This window comes from Passer domesticus, chromosome 14, assembly GCF_036417665.1.
Source record: "Passer domesticus isolate bPasDom1 chromosome 14, bPasDom1.hap1, whole genome shotgun sequence".
NCBI classification, from domain to species: Eukaryota; Metazoa; Chordata; class Aves; order Passeriformes; family Passeridae; genus Passer; species Passer domesticus.
Window position 1 is genome coordinate 2736183 of NC_087487.1, and position 21672 is coordinate 2757854.

General features: G+C 45.4%; 1 protein-coding gene and 1 long non-coding RNA gene across 8 annotated transcripts in view; one reads left to right on the forward strand and one right to left on the reverse strand.

Annotated features, from left to right (window-relative positions):
* Nucleotides 1–21672, reverse strand: part of NEO1 (neogenin 1) — a 173645-nt gene that overhangs the window by 92577 nt on the left and 59396 nt on the right. For all 7 annotated transcript variants that reach the window (XM_064389450.1, XM_064389447.1, XM_064389446.1 and 4 more), the window contains exons 3-4: nt 11395–11670; nt 7397–7550 (exon numbers count right to left, since the gene is read on the reverse strand). In XM_064389450.1, the coding sequence (XP_064245520.1) occupies nt 7397–7550; nt 11395–11670 (430 nt within the window). The remainder of the gene's footprint in view (nt 1–7396; nt 7551–11394; nt 11671–21672) is intronic.
* On the forward strand, nt 965–2588 carry LOC135280985 (uncharacterized). The gene is made up of 3 exons (XR_010347785.1): nt 965–1089; nt 1167–1291; nt 2420–2588. It is a non-coding gene; the product is annotated as an uncharacterized LOC135280985 (long non-coding RNA).

Below are 21672 nucleotides of genomic sequence, written 5' to 3' on the forward strand. Positions count from 1 at the left end.
ACACCTGCACACACAGGGACAGGGTCACTGCAGGGCCATGGCCTCACACCTGCACACAGGGACAGGGTCACTGCAGGGACACTCCATGGACATGGCCTCACACCTGCACACACGGGGACAGGGTCACTCCGTGGACATGGCCTCACACCTGCACACACAGGGACAGGGTCACTGCAGGGACATGGCCTCACACCTGCACACACAGGGACAGGGTCACTGCAGGGACATGGCCTCACACCTGCACACACAGGGACAGGGTCACTGCAGGGACATGGCCTCACACCTGCACACACAGGGACAGGGTCACTGCAGGGACATGGCCTCACACCTGCACACAGGGACAGGGTCACTGCAGGGACACCCCAGGGACATGGCCTCACACCTGCACACACAGGGACAGGGTCACTCCATGGACATGGCCTCACACCTGCACACAGGGACAGGGTCACTGCAGGGACACTCCATGGACATGGCCTCACACCTGCACACAGGGACAGGGTCACTGCAGGGACACCCCAGGGACATGGCCTCACACCTGCACACACAGGGACAGGGTCACTCCATGGACATGGCCTCACACCTGCACACACAGGGACAGGGTCACTGCAGGGCCATGGCCTCACACCTGCACACAGGGACAGGGTCACTGCAGGGACACTCCATGGACATGGCCTCACACCTGCACACACGGGGACAGGGTCACTCCGTGGACATGGCCTCACACCTGCACACACAGGGACAGGGTCACTGCAGGGACATGGCCTCACACCTGCACACACAGGGACAGGGTCACTGCAGGGACATGGCCTCACACCTGCACACACAGGGACAGGGTCACTCCTTGGACACAGCCTCAGCCATAACCCAGATCCCTGGGATACCCTGGCCAGACCTGCACACACAAGGACATGGTCATTCCATGACCACGGTGTCATGGCCATGACACCAGCCCAGTGTGGGACACAAGGAGTTATAATGACACCATCACATCCCAGACTGAAAATTAAGTTCAACCCTATCAATTCCACAAGAGCAGCTCATCTTTTTGCACTTGCAGGTTCACTTGTTCTTAATTAAATGTGATCCAAGGTATTTAGTCAAGAGCAGCCAGAACTGAAGAAAAATGAGGTATTGTAATCACATAATTAAGAAAAAGGCATTTGCAGATCCAGCTGGAATGACTGACTGCTCGGAAAGCTGAGGGAAGTACAACAGGACAGACTGAGCCTTTACAACACAAGGACAGCAGTGCACGTTCTGCAATGCACAGGAACTGAATTGCTGTGAAAAGGTAAACCACCCCTGAGAGATGAAATACTTCAGAATAAGACACGGGTTAGAAGAAATTCAAAATACAGATTCATCAAGTGACAACAGGTCTGGACAGAACGTCCCCCTCTGACTTGCAAAGGGCAGGGAAGGGTCTCTAACCAGACCTTACAATCTGTCTGCTTTAGCTGCTAAATGGGGCAGATAAAGGTGGCACTTTGTGCTCAGTGCAGCACCCTCAGCCTCCAGCCACATCCTCCTCTACTGCAGCCATCCCTGCCCTTCACCTGATACAAATTTGTACATGATTTTTCCAAGTTCCTTCAATACTCCAAGTTTCCACATGAAATACCAAATAAATTTTCCAATAAAATGCCAAAAACCCCAAGCCAGGACAAAAAGTTGTGCCTGGATGCTGAGTCATTCTTATTTGCAGCTGGAAAAGGAAAACCCTGGGGAAAGGGAAGGGAACCTGGTGGCTTCCTGCCTGCCACTCTCAAGGGCAGAAAGGGACTGAATTCTGTCAATATATGAACATTACAACAATTGCCGGTTTTGGTCTCTGTTTGGAATGGCCAATGGACAAAAATCTGCCTTGGTGCTTTCTCCATCTGAAAGTTTTCCTAGAATTACATCAGTAGGACCAATCCTGACCTACTTGCACAGGTAAATTGTTGGGACACAGAGTTTTGCCTCATCTCATTATTATTTATCAGATAAATATTGATTTATGGTCCTACTGTAGCTGCTGATCAAATTTCTGGTTATTACATTTAAAAGCAGAGCAAACAAAACCATAACTGGCATTAAGTGTTAAAAGCATCCAAAGAGATGTCCCTGTACAGGTGCTCTGGAAGGAAAGCCATACTGCTCCCATGAGAAACACCAGGACTACAGAAAGGCTGGCTTGGAAGAAGTGCAAGGAATTTGAGTGAGGATTTGAGTTTAAAAAAATCATATTAAGAGCTTCCCAAATGCTGGGAAAAACGTCCCAGGCTTGCGTGGGAATGGCACTGTCAGACAGGCTCTAAAACCAGGCCTAAAGAAAAACACCAGAGTAAGACAAGCCTGGACCTTGACACATCCATCCATGAAATTTTCAACCTTCTTTTATTATGTAAAAGAGCTGCTTTGACTTTTTTTCTTGCAGCAGAGAATGTGCTGAGGGCTGGGATGAAAGCAGAGAGCTGGATCTGCCAGGGACAGCAGGACATGGAGCAGGGAAGGAGCTGTGCCCCAAGAACTGCCACTGTCACATCCTGAAGGAATGATCAAAGGCCATCAGCATGTCCGTGGCATTTTGAGGACATTAATGCCTTTTCCAGGAGATCCATTGTTACCCTCTGAAAGCAACACGTGCCTCAGGGTGCTCCTTTCCCACTGCCAGCCTCTGGAAAAAGTTACTGACAGCAGTTCAGCAGTTAAGATGTTACTAAAACTATCAAAAACTATTCCTCTTTGTCACTTCAGCTTGTCCTAGGGGATCCCACAGACTCCAGCATCAGAATATTTGTGGGAATTCTCCTGTTCAGCCATCTCAACATGTGCCATGTTTTTATTTCCTTTGATTATTTTCCTCCAGAAAACCCAGAGTTGAGTTCAATTTCCCAATAGGTGATTTAGTGGAAGTTTAATGGAAGAAAACAATTAATCTGCCAGACTCCTTGGTGATTCCCTCTGTATGAATCCAGCTGTGGAAAAATTCTGGTCTTAAAGCAAAGCTGCTTTTATAATAAAGCAAAACATCTTGATTTTGTAAGGACAATGAAGCATTTTCACAAAAGAGTAAGGCAATCGGATTTCAGACACTGGAGACAAAGAATCAGCTTAATACAAAAGTGATAACATAATTTGAAGTGTCATTAAAAACAACAAAGATTGATCACTCAGATGTCAGGGAAGAGTAAAATCAAATTCCAGCCTTTTATATGCATTCCATACAGCCCTCCCTTGCACCCCCATAACACACAATTACTGAGCTACTCTGGATGCCTCACTCACAGGCTCTTTGTGTTTCATTATCACAAAATATAGTGAGCCTTTATTAATTTACTGTAGTCAAACTGTCACTTATACCCTGAGGTTTGAGCTTTTCTTCCCTCTTTTAAATTACTATTCCCCAAACATCTTATAATCTATTTGCTGTCTCAGTAAGTACAGCAGATAAAATTAGACAGTAAATTAGATTATTTTGTGGGATCTCCTACCAGAAAAATCTCCATAATTACTCTGCTATGCTTAACCTTTCCTGAGCTGGGCAAGTGTAATTCACTTGGTACCAATCACTCAGAACCCTGCAAACAGCAATGTGTAATAATGGGAATCTCACACATTTGTGGGAAGCACTAAGGAAAACCCTGCATTAGGGATGTGGATGTGATCCTACAACCACAGTCTTCATGTGAGCACAGCCAGCAGAGCAGAAATGAACATGGCACAAGTGCCCTCAGCTGTCAACCCCTCACTGCAGGCAAGTGTTACATGTACAACCATGTTCCTGCAGCAATTTTTCAATTACATGAAATTTTGCTAAACTGAACAGCAGAAACCTGCTGCAGAGCTTGCTGGACTTTACAGACATTAAAATGTTACTGCTCAAGTCCTTTCAAAGGCTTAGTTTCAGATAAACCATCTCATCTGCTACAAGTTTTTCAGAGCCCATGGCACTTGCATTTGTTCCTTCTCCCACAGACATCTCCCAATATAAATGAAAATACAATATATGCTTTTGGAACTCATACTGATCCACACACTGCACAGTTTTCAGAGCAGATTATCTTCCAGACACTTCTCTGTGCCTGTGTCCCAAGCTCTGGGGACAAAGCCACCTGGAACTTCCCTTTCCGAGTTAGGAATTGTCAAAAGCACAAAGGGACTCCTGCACTTGCTGAGGAACAGACCCTTCACACAGCAGGACCCTCAGCCAGACTGGAGACTGAGATAAGAAATATTCCCTAGGTAAGAAAGGCTCCAGGTTGGCTCAGACCTGAAGAGCTACTCAGCCTGAATGTAACACCTCCATTCTAACCTTTTGTACCAAGCAATGGTGGAGATTTTACTTCAGGAAGTTTTCCATGAAGGGCCTAAGATTTATTCCAACAACTTCATACTTCAGAGCCTTCCCTGCTTCCTTCCTCTTCCCTCAGCATTCTCCACATTCCTGGCAGAAACACCACTGACTTGGAGTCCATGGAGCCAATCCAGAGGGAAAAGCAGGAGGATATTCCCAGGGCTGAGCCCATGGATGACACCTGTCCATGTGCCACCTGCCACCACGGATCAGACCAGGCTGGAGCCTTCCTTTGGTTTTTGGAGCTCCTAGAGCAGGGTTTAGTCTTTTCCTTTCTTTACAGACAGGGGAGTTTTGGGAAAACTATAAAATATGAAGATTACAAGCTGGAGCAGTGAACCAATTCAAAGGAAAGCTTCTTAGTCTTTAGTGGCACTCTTTATGGAGAATCAAGAAGTCAGCAGTCGCTCCATCAGATTTCTTTCAAAATCTTCACGTTAGTGAGTTCAGAAGGATTCCCTGGAGTTCTTGTTCCAATGGAAGCTTGGAGCACTGAGTTAACTTCTGTTTCTCACCCAACACCCAAAGCTTCCTTCTCTCACACTGTAATTAATTTGGAAAATATTTTATCACAGCAACTAATTTCACAATATATTGCATTACAGGCTGTCTGAACAACTGCCAAGGCTGCCATCACTCAAGTTTACTCATATTTATCCATTAACATAAATCTCATTGCAGTCTTCAACAAATAATCCATCAAATTTAATCGCTTTCCCTTTTCTCCAGATCTTATAACAATATTTAACACCAAAACCCCACCACTCCCTATCCTTAAAATTCATCTATTTTCCTATCCATATTCTCCTTAGAAATACAACTTGAAAGGCAAACATTCTGTTTTGTATTAATTAATTACCATAGTTATGACAAAAGTAAAAATAAGGTTTTGTGTAAAACCCTTTAACAAGGGGTCAAAATTAGGGCTAAGCTCCCCATGCTGTCTGAGTTTTGTTTCCTAAGCCCAGACACACAGAGAAATGTCCCATTATATATGCTATAGATATATATATGTATGTTAATGTTTGGGGTGGGGGTGTGCACAAACAAACCTGGGATTTCAGAGCTTTTCCCAGGCACAAGGGACATTAAAACCTGCCCAGATGAAAAGAATCAGCATTTTCTTGGGATAAAGAAAATGCCACACTAAGAAAGTCGTACTTTTATATCAAAAGAGGATTTTAATACAAATTAAATGTGATTTAATTTGTAATTACATTAACAGACCATGCATAACAAGCTAAGGTAGCTATTTAGCAACAGTAACTGCAGGCTTTTCTCCAACAAAGAATCTTAATTTCTGGAGATTTTCCAGTTATTCTATTCACACCAATAACACAATAGCTGGAGGGTAAGTGGAGTTTAAGAGGTCTCTGTTCTCAGCTCTTTGAATCTCCGCCCTGTTCAGCCACAGTCACAAGCAGCAGACTTGGGAGCTTTGCCTCAGTTTGATCACTTGCAAGAACAATGAAAAAAGTTTACCCCACAGAGGGGAAAAAGATCAAATTTCTACCTTTACCTACCTTAAAACTCAAGCCTACAATGAGCACACATTTCACTTTAAGAAAAGAGCTAAGTGTTGCAAGAAGAAAAAAGTCAACTGGAACCCATTCTTGTAACAAAAGGCAAAACACTAAAAACTACTGCTAAATATTCTGAAAAATCAGGTTAGACTTGGTTCAAATGGTGTACATTTGAAGATCAAGTATATTTACTAATGTTATGCTCCAGCCCTTCAGAACAATTTCTCACTCTGAGTTATGAGAAAAAGAAAATACCTGTGAAGCCCTAAGAAGTTATCATGGTAACCTCACAGAATGAGGGAAGTGAATTCCAAAGGGAATTAACAGCACTGTATTCAGTGGTGGGAAAATCTGGGCTTTATGTTTCAAAAATCCAGAAAATAAAAGGAGAGCTTTAACCTCCCTGTGCCCTGAATGTGCCACAACCTAGAGAAGGACAGGGCATCAAAACTTCCTCAAGATGTGACATGACATCACTTTACATAAAGAACAACAAATTCAGATCTTGCCAGGCACATTTCTTCTGCCATTTCACCCCATCTGATTGTGCTGCTCTAATGAGTCTGCACCAGCTTTCATAGGGGAGTTCTTGTATTTCTAAAAGCCCCTGAATTTAAATCATGTGCCTTCACACTGACACAGCACCATCTCTCAGGGGCTGTTTGTCATTTCCCACAGCAGCCTCCCATCAAAGACAGTTCAAATTACCAGCCCCTGGATTCTTTTAATTTAAGAGTTGCCAAAAAAGAGATATATTATATCCCTGGTGCTGCAGAGACTTGAGCATTGTTCTGGCTGCTTTCTGTGTCACAATTTACCTCTCCTTGTTCCATGATTAACTTGGCTCCCCATTAATCTCACTGCTGACTTTGAGGGACATGGAAAACATTCCAATAACTGGTTGAAATCCTGGTTCTAGGAAGCATGTTCATTACATGGACAACAATGGCCTTGATAAGACTTGTTCTGCTATTTTAATATGGATTTCCTACCACATTATTCCGACTGTGCCAGCAATGACAATGTATAAGTTCTCACTCCATACATCTCTGAAAGCTCACTGATTTTTGCCATCATGGTTTTATTATTCTATTTTAATGAGAAAATGTTTCATTTTGCTTTAAACACTTATTCTTCCATTCCTGTGGGACATTCTGACACAGAGTGGACATTTCCACTGCAGAAAGAATGAGTGCAGGGCTTCACACTCAGGATACCCCAAGCCATCCTCCTTTTCCCATAGAGTCCTTATTCCCTCAATTGCTGCTTCTACTCCACTGCCAGTCTAAAAGTAATCTATTCTTAATAACCTCCATGCTTCAGACAAGATTTATTGGCTTCAAATGGCTGCAAAAAAATACCCCCAGTCTCCTGAAGCACCTCCCTTACCCCAACACCGAGCCCTGAAGCCCTCCAGCACTCGGGATCAGCTCTGTGCGTTTCCAGCCCAAAGGAAGGCGTGCGCCGATCCCAAACCCTGACTCAGCTGCACTCCTGCCATCAGACCAGGGCAGGGCTGTCGGCCCTCACTCACCCGTCAGTGGTTAGCTCCTGGCCGTTCCTGGTCCAGCGGAGGAGGGCAGGGGGGGAGGCGGCGGGCACGCAGGGGAGCAGCGCGCTCTGCCCGGGCACGCGGCTCAGCGACGAGGGCGCCCTCAGCAGCGCCAGCCTCGGCGGCTCCTCGGCATCTGTGAAAGGACAGCACACAGCTGGCACCGGGCACAGCCACACGATGGGCACGGGGAAACCTGCCCCAAACCTCTGAACCAAAACCCGACCGGCCAAAGAAAATCACAGTGAAACCTCTAATTCCTTTCCTGCCCCTCCGGAGGATTCCATCCCCACCTCTCCCACCCTTGTTAACATCTCCTCCAGACATGCTAAGTGATTCCCCACTTTCGGGATTCCCACTCTTCCAACTCCCTGGGGAACTATTCCAGGTCAAAACTACAGCCCTGAAACTGGAACTTCCACCAGGTAGCAGAGATTTAGGAAAGAAAGGAACAGGTTTGAGTTTGTCCAGCAAGCCTTGTGCTTCATCGGGGAGTTTCCTGAGGAAGTGCTTTTACACGCTGGAAAATTAAATTATTGCAGCAGTGACTGACCCCAAATAAAACACAACAACCAAGGAACGTGCATGCTGAAGTAACAAAACAGAAATGCCCCACCACAGCTTTCCCTCCTTATGAAAACAGGGAATCCCCTGAAGTGGTTCTACATTGGATGAAGCAAGAGGGGTTTGGTCCTTTTTCTTCCCACGTTAAAAAGAAGCACGAGACACTGACATGTTTGTTCAGTCCCTGCTACAGGGTGTGCCCTCTGTCTGTGCCCTGCACTGTACCCACATGAAGTGAGCTTCACAGAGCAGCTGCACTTTGGGCTGGGTAAGCACTCTGAGGGGTGTCTGAAGGTTTGAAGGTGTTCCGGCAGCAAAGCTCCACAACTGGACAAAGCCTCAGACTATTTCTGGCCATCTAAAATGGGGACAGAGTATTCTGTACCTACTCTACTCCTGCTCCCTGAATGAAGCACGTTCTGGGTCTCATCACACACATACTTGGCTGCTCTCTCATGTGGGCCTGAGGTGATACTCGCAGGGATTTCAGAAAGTTGTTTTTGGTGTTCTTCAGCTCAAAATAAAACTGAGTGTTCACAGCACTGAGCTCAGGGCACACACAAGCTCCAAGGCACAACACGAGGAGGTGCCAGGACACTTGGGGGAAGCAGAACAGGTGGAAATCCTGTGGGAGTTGGCAGAGACAGCCAAGCTCTGAGCAGTCCTGGATCAGCCAGCCCCATCCCTGCGGCTCTGCCCACCTTCCTGGCAGGAGCTGCTCTGCCTGCCCTGCTGTGCATGGGGAATGAGAAGTGACAGGGACCTGGAGCAGCACTGGAGCCAGCCAGGCTGCACAGCAGGGATACAACATCTCCAGGCAGCCATCCTCACACAGAGAGGAGCCAGCATGATTGCCTCAGACACAACTCCCACTGCTCCAAGCTCCCAGAAGGGAGTTCAGCTCCCAGGTGAATGGAAACTGGATCCCAAAGTTAAGTGACACTTTTCCCTTGCAGTCCTATGTTTGAAAGCACCCACTGTGAAGTGGCAGAGCTCAGAAATGAATCTTTCTGCTCAGTGGCAGCCTGGTATCAGCCAAAGCAGAATGTTTAAGCAGCAGAACACTGCGTGAGGATGCAAATCTCTGGGATGCAGGAGTGTGCTGGGTGTGTTTCAAAGCCTGGGAAGCAGTGGTGGGTTCACTGTCAGCCCCACATCAGATAACCATTTAAAAGAGGAATAAAGTGAATAAAGAACAGATTAATCCAAATCCTTCTTTCAAATACTTCTCAGGCCAAACAATCAATTAGGGGGCTGCTCAAGACTAAGGGAGCTTTCCCTTCAACAGCTTAATCCCACTTTCTAAAAAAAAGCCTGCTGGGAGGGATTTTACCAAACTTCACCATCGATACTTTCAGATTCATGATGGAGCAAAGAAACAGCATCATTTAAATTCCCTAACACAGCTCTATTTCATCACTTTCAGCAAAGCCTTACAAAACTAAGGAAACTACAGCTGGAGCCAAAAAGGATTCAAAAGATCAGTGTAATATGGAAGTTTTCAAGAAATCTTCAGTTTAAAAAAAAAAAATCAGCAAAATCCTGAGCATTTGAATGGCTGCAGAAACATGAAGACAATCCAAACTAAAGAAATTCAATCAAGCATCTTTTCCAAAAGTGCTTTTCTTCAAACCCTGTATACTCAGTTGGAGAAGAGACAAGGCTTTGGAAAGGCTAAAGAACTGAATGAAATTTAAGCATGATTCATTTCCAACATCCCAATTTCAAAAGAGAGCTGTAACTGTAAAAACTGGGGTATTTTACAGAATAATTTAGTATTTTAAGTAGAGAAGGGCCATAGTCACAAGAAACAGAACTATTCTTTGAAAGGGACCCCTGGAGGTGTCCTCACCTGCCTCAAGTCCACCTGCTGCCCACACCAGGTCAGGACAACCATGACACTGTGCAGCCTGACCCTGAGGGATTCCTGAGGTGGAAACTCAGCAACTCCTTCCAGCAGCTCTCCAAGAGTAACAACTGAATGAGAATTCCAACATGGAGACTAATCCAGAAGAGACAGCTCTGGGAACAATTAAGGAACCCCATATGAAACACAGGCTGTATTTCCCTAGTCTGGGAAAGCACGACCCACATTCCTGTCCTATTTTTGGTCACTTTTCAAACCTTTGTATTAGAACAGCTGCTGGTGTCACTGGGAACAGAACACACTGAATGTGCCAACAGTTTACATCAGCACTGGACTTCTGTTCTAACAAAAATATCTCAACATTTCAGCACAACAGGCAAAGCTGAACCTTCCAAAATAAAACGTCACCCCCTCAGAGTTGGAGACTTCCCAAAAGGTCCCATTGCTTAGACAATCAGAATTTCCAGAATACTGGAATAATTAAAAGCACCTCAGCTTAAGCATCCCAAGGGCAACGGACTAAGCACCAATTTCTTTGCAAAGCTTCCACAGGGTTTGAAACATGGGGTTCAACCTGAGAAACTTCGAAATTCCCAAACTTTTATACTCAAAGAAACAGTTAATTCCCATATTAAATCATGTCACAATGGAAGTATATTATTGAGGGTTTTTTTAAAGAAGTCTTTCCACAAAATGTCTTAAAAGCTGAACCATTAAATATGGGAAGGCAGCCTGTGAGTATCTCCAGCCTGTTTCCAACCACTGTGAAGAGCTCAGGGCCTGTGGACAAAGAGCCTGAGTTGGAGACTTCCCTAAAGATCCCAATGTTTAGATGGGCAGAACTTCCTGAATATGGGAAGAATTAAAAACACCTCAGCTTAAGCATCCCAAGAGCAACAGACTAAGCACCGATTTCTTTGTGAAGCTTCCATAGGGTTTGAAACATGGGATTCAACCTGAAAAAAGTACAGAAGTCCCCAAACTTTTATACTCAAAGAAACATTGGGTCCTCCTTTGCATCACATCGGAATGGAAGTGTATTACTGGCAGCTTTTAAAATTTTTTTCCCCAAAATGCCTTAAAAGCTGAACCATTAAAACAGGAAGGCAGCCTGTGTCTTCACAGGCTCCACCCCCTGAAGAGCTCAGGGCCTGGAGCAGCTCAGTGCAGAGAGCAGCAGTGGGTACCTACAGTAAAGGCAGGGCAACCCCAATGATGGGGAGAAAGTGATGCATCTGACTCCATGGATATCAGAGGGCTAATTAATTACTTTATTATACTATATCACACTATATTACATCTAAACTGAATCTGCACAAGGACCCAACTCAACTCAACTGCACAAAATCTCGTGCCTGTCTGCTGACCGACAGCCTGCACACGCGCTCGGCCCTGATGGCCCAGGAAACAAAACCCCACCACTCTGGCTAAACAACCTCACGCTGCATCCTACTTTGGCACAACACAGAGCAGCGCCCCAGATAAGAACTGTTCTGATCATTGATTTCTCTGCTTCTCCCAGGCTCAGAGAGGCGAATCCCACGGGTACCTGGCAGCACTTTGAGCTCGGCCTCGTCGCTGTACTTGGGGGTGCCGCCGGCGTCGAGGGCGCAGCGGTACAGCCCCGCGTCGCTGTCGGAGGCGTTGGTGAGCAGCAGGGCCCCCCCGGGCAGCTGCAGCACGCGCGGGCCCGGGGGCAGCGGCTGCCGCTCGCGCTCCCAGCGCAGCAGCGGTGCCAGCTCGGCCGTCACCTCGCAGCCCAGCACGGCGCTGCCGCCCCGCGGCACCGAGGTGGGCTCCGGCTGGCTCGTGAACCTGGGCAGACCTGCAAGGAAAACAAAACAAAAATTTGAGATGTTCTGATCACAACAGCAAAGCTTGGAAGTTCAAGTCAAGACTCAAGAATGTAGTTTTTGAAGAGTTAAGCTGCTCTCCAACTCTTATTGCTTATAGAGACCTTATTGCTCTCTACAACTTCCTGAAGGGAGGTTGTAGACAGGTGGGGGTCGGTCTCTTCCACCGGGCAGCAACTGACAGAACAAGGGGACACAGTCTCAAGCTACGTCAGGGAAGGTATAGGTTAGATATTAGGAAAAACTTTTTCACTGAAAGAATAATAAAGCACTGGAATTGTCTTCCCAGCGAGGTGGTGGAATCACCATCTCTGGATGTGTTTAAAAAAAGACTGGACATGGCACTTGGTGCTATAGTCTAGTTGAGATGTTAGGGCATAGGTTGGACTTGATGATCTTAGAGGTCTCTTCCAACCTCATGATTCTGTGATTCTTTAAAAAGCTTAACAGCGGACAGGACAATGCTAAACATCAATGGTGTAAAGGCAAACAGACCCAATAACCACAGAATCCTGGAATGGTTTGGCTTGGAAGGGACCTTAAAGCTCATTCAGTCCCACCCCCTGCCATGGGCAGGGACACCTTGCACTGTTCCAAGCCCTGTCCAGCCTGGGACACTTCCAGGCATGGGACACCACAGCTTCAACAATGCAGCCTACACAACACCTTCACTTACCACCTCCAGCTACAAAAGCCTCTGTACAGAGCCACAAGGTAAATACTGAGATAAATACTTGCATATGAACATTCTCAGTGTGGCTGAGACCAGGGCACACCACACAGCAGCACTGCACAACCCGAGTCACCTTTTCCATAAAAATGTACCCAGAGCCCACTTAATGGCTTCACAGTTGGGCTGGGGAGGCCAAACCTTTGGGGGAGTTGTGGGAAGAGGCTGTGGACACAGCTGGAGCTGCTCCACAGCTGAGGCAGCCAGTGAGGCTGGGGGCACATCCAAGACAGGGAAGACACAGGACAGCAGTGATGGAAGTGTGAGGTACAGTCCTGGAGCGGGCAGGTCAGAGGAGGAGGAGGGAGAGGAGGAAGGGCAGCTTTGGGTGTTACCCTAGGGAGACCAGGGCAGATAATGAGGCTGAAGAATTGGGAATGAAGGCAGGGAGTTGAACATGGACATGGGAGCAGGCAGGGAGAGTACTTTAGTTTGGTTTTTTCTTACCACTCAAATTACTTCAGTTGTCAAGAAATTAAATTAATTGTCTGCAAGTCAAGGTTGTTGTGCCATTACAGTAACTGGGAGTGATCCCATCTTGACTCAGTAACTTTAATCTTATTTCCTCTCCATCCTGCTGAGGAGCAGAGTGAGGGCACAGCTGGATGGGCAGCCAGCCACAGTCACCCCATCCTAAGCTTTCTGCACAGGGAAATTATCAGATCTGCCACAGTTCAACCCCCTATTTTCACAAGTCTCAACTTAATACTTATCACATTGGGAATGCAGCAGTAGAAGGACTGATCCTGCAGGACAGCCAGACAATCCTAACAGAGGAGGATTCATATATCCTAACATTTAGGATTAGGATTTGTATATCCGAACATATAAATCACTTCTGTCAAGTTCCTTCCATAACCCTGTACAGTTCATCTCCAACTGTTACATATTTTCTTCTCTCTCTGAGTCCCACCTGGGGACTCCTTCCAGAACTTCATTCCTCCAAGAAACTTTCTGTTTCTAGTTTCCCCTCCCAGTGTACTTCCAACCAACTCACAGTCCTTTGATCTTGACCTTGTTTTGGCATTATTTTGCATCTTTGATATTTATCCATCAGTCCCTCCAAGGTATTTACAGGAACAAAAAATCCAACATCTTTCTTTCAACTTTCCTTCTGCTTAATGAAGCTCCAATCTTTAGTTACTCTCCCTCATTCCCCTAACACCCTATTCACCTTTAAAGATGCAGAATGACAGGATAATTTTGGAAGGAAGGGATCCAGCCAGAGCAGAATCAGCTACAAGGTCAGAGCTGGTTACTCAGGGATTTGTCCAGTCAGACCTCAAAAAATCCCCACGGGTGGACACTGCACAACCTCTTGTACCTCCCTGGAGCAGAACTCCCTCTTTAAAACCAGGCAGAACCCCCCTTGCTCCAAGTGACCCCCAATGCCTCCTGCTCTCTCCTGGCAGAAAAGACAAACCCCAGTGCCTAGAGTAATTTAAGATCACAAACACCCACAGAAATATTACAAAACTGCTTCTCTGCCTATTGAAAAGATCTTCCCAAAAGAAGGAGCCATCTCGGTGGCTCTGCACAATCGGTCCTAGAAGCCAAGTAACCTTTTCCTCTCCTGAATCACCCATCCCTCTGGCCCAGCACCATCCCAAGGTATCTCTGCACCTGCCACATTTGCACAATGTGCTCAGAAGTTCCATCATTAGTCAGTCTGGAGAGTTACTTAGTTCTTCCTGTGAGACCATGGAGGCCACAGCAAGGGTAACAAGGTCTCCTCGTTAGCGACACTCACTAATTCAGTGGGTAAATAAGTTGTTCTTACAGCTGATGAGGCTGTTAACCCTGAGCCTCTGAACTCCGGTCTCTGAACATCTGTCCTTTCTGAAAATCTCCTTCTTGACAGAACCCATTATATGTTCATAATTACCTCTGATTCTTATCTCTCTCACTATTCTCATTTATTAAGAGCCCTGCATATTAAGCCAGTTTTTCCCATCCTGGGTCTCCTCCTTCAGCCAGGGGACCCTGTGACTTCTGTTTTCACCTCACCTTTGCCATCTCTGTGCTCCCAGCAGCTCCCACTGGTACAGCCCCATACGGGCTACTTCAAGCACAAGCAGGAATGTTCCTGGAGGACTGAAGCCCTGCCATTTTTCACACACAGCTCAAATATCCTTTAATTTTAATCCCTTACAAGTACTGTTCATTTCCTGGACAAGACAGACCTCGTGCCTTCTGTTGTGTGCAGGTGCTCCACTGAGGTTAAATAAGCTTTATTCAAGATGGTTTCATTACTCACTAGAAATGAAATTACACTTCATTTTCCAAGTCATCTTAAATGCCGCTAAAACCTGTATTTCGTCATAGTCCTGTGTGGTTTTAAAATATACATTTTAACCTAGCCTATAATTTTGTCCTAAAGAGTAATTTTCTCTTATTCTACAATTATTGGCAATTTGCACTGCTTAAAAGCCTCCATTGTGGAGGAGGACCCTTTGCTTTAGCTAACAAACAACCACAAAACAATCACGATGCATTATAAAAAGCACTCCAAATCCAGACCTTAATTACTATTAATTTGGAGATCTGTTTATAAATCCAGGAGCAGGTCCCAGAGTGCTGGCACACCTCCTGCAGCAGTGAGCCACTAGAAAATACCCCTTCATCTCCCAGCCCAGAACCTTTCCATTACAGAGCTGCTCTCTTCAAAACATCAATTATCAACTCCTAAGCCAGCATTTCCTGAACTTTCTATAATCATTTTTAGAGGCATTACCACATAAGCCAATTCAGTCTAGTTAAACTACAAACACTTTTAAAGCTATTTTTAAAGTTAACTTTTTAAAAAGTCGATACTTTTTTCTCAGTGCTTTGATTTCCCAAACACCTCAATCAAGAAGTTCTAATGATGAGTGGAGTCCCAGGATCGCTTGGGTTGGAAGGGACCTTAAAGCCCATCCAGTGCCACCTTCCACTGTCCCAGGGTGCTCCAAGCCCCATCCAACCTGGCCTTGGACACTTCCAGGGATGGAAGATACACTCCTAATGAGGAAGCAGCCCCCACTCCTCACCCATGTCTTGCAGAGCAATCAGCTGAAGACATCAGCCCATCTTCTGGTAAATGAATGTCATGATAAATGACACTTTGGGCTGCTGACATTGAAGACAATTTTTTCATGTTTGTACACACGTTAATCATTCTGTGGCAGTGCACATACATTAGGCATCGATTTAAGGACACCAAAGGAAAATACTACTGACCTAGCAAGAATGCAGGTTAATAAACTCAATTTAGGAAGGATGATTTTCCATTTGGAATGTGCTCTAAACACAGGCAGGAGAACACAGAAGCAACAGTGCACTCACGTGCATATAACAGGGATTAGATGCATCCCAAAGCCCTCATTTCTGCTAGGACAATGCAAATGGCAGAGAAGGTGGGGAAGTCAGCTCTGTGCCGCTTTTCTCCTTCCCTTTTGTTTCTTCCTCCCCTCAGCCAAGCCCAAAGCAATGGTAGGAATGTGAATGAACAATCTATTAATGCAAATGTGGTGCATTCAATCAGCATTCCCAGTCTCAGCCTTACTGAGATTTGTGGCCCATTGTCTCCATTTCTGAAAAAGATGTGCCTGGAAGAGCAATAATTCCCATGCTCCTGGAAAACACAGATGGTTAAAATTCTGGCTGTGGTCTCCTGCCCTCAATGGAGCCAGTATTTCATCTCCTAAAGTCTGCAGAATCAGGGAATTCACTGCCCTGAGCCAGATGCCAACCTAGTTCAGCAACCTCCCTGCAAGTGCAGCCAGTGCCAATCATTTCCAAGGAGACTGAAAGGAAAAAAGCTTCATTATCAGCCATTACTAACGAACTGGCTCAGCTGAGTGCAGTAACTCCAGAGTCACACCGGCCTGTGCTCTGCAGCCTGCCAGCAGCGCTGCAGTGCTGCTCTGCTCAGTGTGGATGTCACTGCCATGCACAGCTGAATCCCCACAGAGCCCTACCAACCCTCTGGGACCCATCTCACCAAATCAACCCTGCAGAAGGAGAGTGAGACATGAGAACCATCTCCTCATCTTCAGGGAAGAGAAAGCTGGGGAGCAATTCCCTTTTCCTGCTGGGGCAGGGCTGTATGAGTGGTCACAAGCCTGGGAGTTTTCCTCACGTGTCCCCCTCTGTTGCCACTGCTCTGACTGGAATTTAAGATAACGCTTTGTACAAGCATTAAACTGCTCTAAACACACACATCACATGTTTGTGCAATTAACATTTTCCCAAGGCTGGTTTCAGGCCTTCTTGTGACATCTCGATGTGCTCAGCAAATGTTTTCTGTTTTTTCCCCAATTTCTACTGCAGTATGGAAAGAGTAAAGCACAGGAGCAGCTGGCAGGTTTTACATCCTGTTCCCTCCTGGATACCATCTGTGAAAAGCCTTTGCTGCCCAGAGATAACTTTTATTCAAGTTTCTCCTAACTTACCCAAGTCTAAACTAACTCCAGCAGCACCAGCTCCAAACATTCCACCCTACAGCTTCCCCTCTCCATCTGAAATCCATCCAACTAGTCTGTGAATGATCCCACAAACTGCTCACAATTTTCAGCCACTTGAATTTCCCCCCATTCCTGTCTGCCTGATCAAATTTGAACTCATGACAAATCCATAACTATTTTGGGGACTCCTTTTCCCAAACAGCCTCTTGGGAAGCGTGGAGATTTCAGCACCACGAGGAGGTACTGGAGAATGGGAACATGATCCCCCATTGTTAGGACAGCTCCAACATCTGCTACCCTTCAGCGCCGCAGCCATCGCAAAGATGCCGCCTGTTTTGTTAGTGCATCAGCTCCTCACCCCAGCCCTGCTAAAAAATTAATAAGTCCAGCCATCTGTGGACACTTCATTAAATTATCACAGCTCCTTCTCTCCAACATTATTCAGCATCATTTGTTGGAGTGGCAGAGGTGTGAAACGGCTTAAAATACACTGCTGTTAATGAGACATATTTCATGGATCTCACTGGCACATGGAGCAGACTTTGTAATTACAAACACTCCTGCAGAACACAAGTCCAGCAGCACCTGAATTAGGATAATTCAGCCAGATGCTTCCAGTCCTTGCTACAAACACCAAGCAGCACATCATTCTCCCCCCTTGCTTTAGGGGAGAATGCAACCAAAAATCTGGGCAGGAGACAGCTCCTCGGGGAAGGGATGAGGATTTTTACAAGGACTGTAACATGGAGAGAGGAAAACCCACCAAATGTCCCTGCTGGATAAACAGAGGTGGGCAGTATATGGAATACAGAACACAAATGAGAAATGTCAGTGCATAACCAGAATCCTGACCTGCTTAAACACAGCCATGGCAGCATGGACAACATGGTATGTGCTGATTAAAAACAGTGTCCCTTGGCCAGAATGAGAGGAAAATGTCACTGGACACATCAGTGACACACACAGACACAGGTACCGTCACATACAATGACACACCAAGTGACCTGGTGGCACCTCAGAGCTCTTCTGAACAAACAACTGAACCCCATATGTCCCAAGGCCCCTTTTCAAGCTCAATTATCTGATGACATGGGGAAGGTCTACAAAAAAGCGCAGTGAGAAATAGCAAAATAGTGCAGAAAATATTGTTCAACCTGGCCTTGGACACTTCCAGGGATCCAGGGGCAGCCACAGCTTCTCTGGGCAACCTGTGCCAGAGCCTCACCACCCTCACAAGAAACAATTCCTCCCCTTTATCTACTACACATCCAAAGCTTTTAGAGGGTGTTTGGACAAGGAAAACACATCAGCATAATATGATGTTCTACCTGGCAAAACAAGTAAATCCAAATTCTAGTTAGGTGATAACAAGAGGAGATCAATAAATTATTTCAGGAATGAAATGGGAGCGACAAAATCACTGAGGTCACTACTGACCACCACAACTACAAGAAAAGCAGTGGGACTGAGCTGGGGATGTCCGTCCATAGCACATGGTCAGGCTCAAGAATGGCACAGTGCTGCAAGGAATGGCACAGAACAAAAAAACAGATCTTCTGATGGAGGAGGTGAAATAGCATCATGAAAATTGGAGACAGGACTGGCAGTTCAAGGGCCAAACAACACAAAAGCTCCAGCAGCAGCAGGAAAAGCTGCAGCAGCCAATGAATCTGACTTCCACAGACACCAAGAAACAGCTAAAACAACATTCTAATGCCAGAAAAATGAACTGAGGGCATGCAAACCATGGAGTCATTTATTTGCTGCTGTTGAAGATCATTCTAATAGCAAGACCAATGAAACCCCTGTGGGATTTCAAGAGAAGCCCTAAAGACAAGGCACACAGATTGCCTCATCATTTAAGGAACTTCAGGTCTTCTTCATCAACAGACTGCCTAAAAATAAGAACCCTACAGGCTCACAATTACTCTTTCTAAAACAAAATCGAGAGCCATAACAAAAGAAGAATAAGATCCGAGGGTTGTGGTGAAAGAAAAGAGCTTGACAGGTTAAATAATTTTAGTTCCAGGCGAGGCTATCAATTACGGAAGCTCATGTGAACAAGCTATTCAAAGAAGATTAATGCACAGAGAGGACTGTCAGGATAAATTTATCACAAAACTGGAAGAAAGGAAAGATCTGAAAAACTTTTGCATGCAACTCTATAGACAGTGACAAAGACAGCTGGTACCTGACAACAGGCATTTAGAGACAGGAAATAACCAACAATTTCACTGCAAACTCCTCGGGATGCGTGAATGGCAAAGAAAGCCCCAAAACCAGGGTGCCTGAAGGCTGACAGAACAGCAGACAAACAAAGCACACAGAACTTGTACAGACACAAACATGCAGCTCAAAGACATGTCTGGAGACAGCCAGGGTGTGTGGCAGGGTAAAGGCACACACTAAAAGCCATATAACTGCAAATTATCCAACATGAGCACAGCTCAGGTGGCATCAGCACACCACTGACCCCTCCGGCAGCTGCTGGCCATGAACCTCAGAGGATCAGGAACAGGTTTTTAGAGGTCTCTCCACAACAGAACCCCTTTGCCTAATTTTTCCTCTGTTTTTAAGAGCAGATTGACAGTGCATTTAAGCCAGAGCTGACTTCAGAAGCTGTTACAGAAGGAAGAGCAACACCTTTACAGAAACACACAAATTATCCATAGATGTTTCCCCATGTTCCCCCCAATAGGGGTTTCTATATGCAAATGATGAGGACTTGGAGAGTTTTAACAATTTTTAACATCGTTATTCCCAGTGTATTTATGTGAAGGGTGAAACATACCCTATGCTTTTAAGAATGTTAGCAAGAACTAACCTCACTGAACTCAACCTTCACAAATGTCATAACCTAATTTTTCCTTATTCAAAATATTTTTCCTCCATCTTGTTTCCTTTGCAGGGTCATTGAACTTCACCTTGAATTTGTTACAGAAAAATAAAACATTAATCAGAGATACACTTGTGCCCTGATACTTCTTACCCTTGCTGCTATTGTGTGCTTGGGGCAATAGTGCAGGTTCTTATCGTTTTCCAAAAGCAATACTGAGTCAATCAGAAACCTGAACAATGCCAGCACACAGAGCCTTCACTGTAGACAAATAAAGCTGCAATCTCTTGCTGATTGCACACAGGAGCAGGCAGGGAGTGAGGAGCACAGGCTGCAGATGTAACCATCACTCTGCTGACAGCTCGGGATTCCGAGCGAGCTCGGCGCTAACTTGTCAAACAGAATTACACAGGGATTGCTGGTGCTGACACGCAGAGAGAAAGAGGGCAAAATCTGATCCGAGTCAAAATATTAACAAATGAGAATCCAACCTAAACAAAGTTCAGCCAAGTTTCTTGTTCAGGGGTGTTGATGCACCATCAGTATGGTGTCACTTTGTCCTTGTCTCACCACCCAGACCCCGCAGCCGAGCGTCAGCTCACAGGATTGCAGGGATTTGGCCCCGGCTCCCTTCCACCAAATTCCTGTTTCTCCACAGATTAACTCCATCACCTGCCATATTTTCAAAGGCAAAGGTCAAGATGGAACATATGCTGCAAAGAGCTCCCACTTCTTATGATTTACAGCAAGTTGATATTATTCTGAAGTACATGAACATGGCTTTGCCCATGAACTAAATGCACAAAGGATATTCCCTCTGCCAGTTACAAGACTTGCACTGCATGGGACTTGAATTTCAGTCTAGAAAACATGAGGTTTTTTCTGAGCAGCACTATCACATCATTACCAAAGCAGGAAGCTCAGGCACGAGTGGCACACATCTCCCTGTGCCCGCTCTGCTCCAGCTTCAGCAGAGCATTTGTCACCCTCCAGCAAGCACAAATGAGCTTTAACTGGCTCACTGACCCACAGAATTCAGGACAGGGATAGTATTAGTCACAATGAGCTGCTGGATTTGGTCTGATATAAGGTGAAATAAACTTGAAACACAAAAGCTTCAGAAAACCTGTGTTTTTCAATAGGAACTAGTTTTAAGCAAGCAATTAAGAGTCTCTTCACCTGGGCTCTGACTTGGTCAGTAGATGTCAATGAAGAGTTTCAAAACAAGCAGGTCACATTCCCTGCTGTGGGCTTTCCCCAGGATTCCAGCAGCAATCCAGTTGCAGGCAAGTCCTGCCCCTCTCTGCCCTGGACATGGAAAGAGGCTCTGGTATTAAATCCCAATCTGAGACTAAAAATTTATAATAGTTTTGAACCTGGACCTTTGCCTTCAGTCCAAGAACTGCAGACCAGTTCAAAGGCTCACATAGATTTTCTTTGCTGCTTTAACTGCACAAATGTGAACTGCAAGAATTGAGAATGACAAATAACAGAGTATTTATTGTCTTAAGTGTCTAAACTCTCACACTTTCAGTAACAGCTGACAGAATCTGTACAAACTGCAGTTGTGTTAAAACCACCTTTGCCATTTACCTGTCATGAAGAAATGCATTTTGATCTAAGCCAATTTATGAAAAACACAGATGCTTTTTTCATAGAAAAACATATTTCTGCAAGGAAAATTTATCACCCATGTCACTTGCTGGCTAAGTGCTCTTAAGTACCCTCCTCTGAAGTATCTCTGCTCTGAGGTTTTTTCCAATTCCAAGATACAGAATGTTCTTTATTCACGAAGATCAGATCAAGATTACTTTTTTTCTCCTTGCTGTTAAAGGAAATGTGCAATCCTGGATAAAAACGTGCTGCTATTTCTAAGTTAACTCCATCTCTGCAGAGCTGGGACAGTTTGTCCTGAGCTTCTCTCTCACTTTGGGATGGCACATAGAGTCTAGTGAGAAATAAA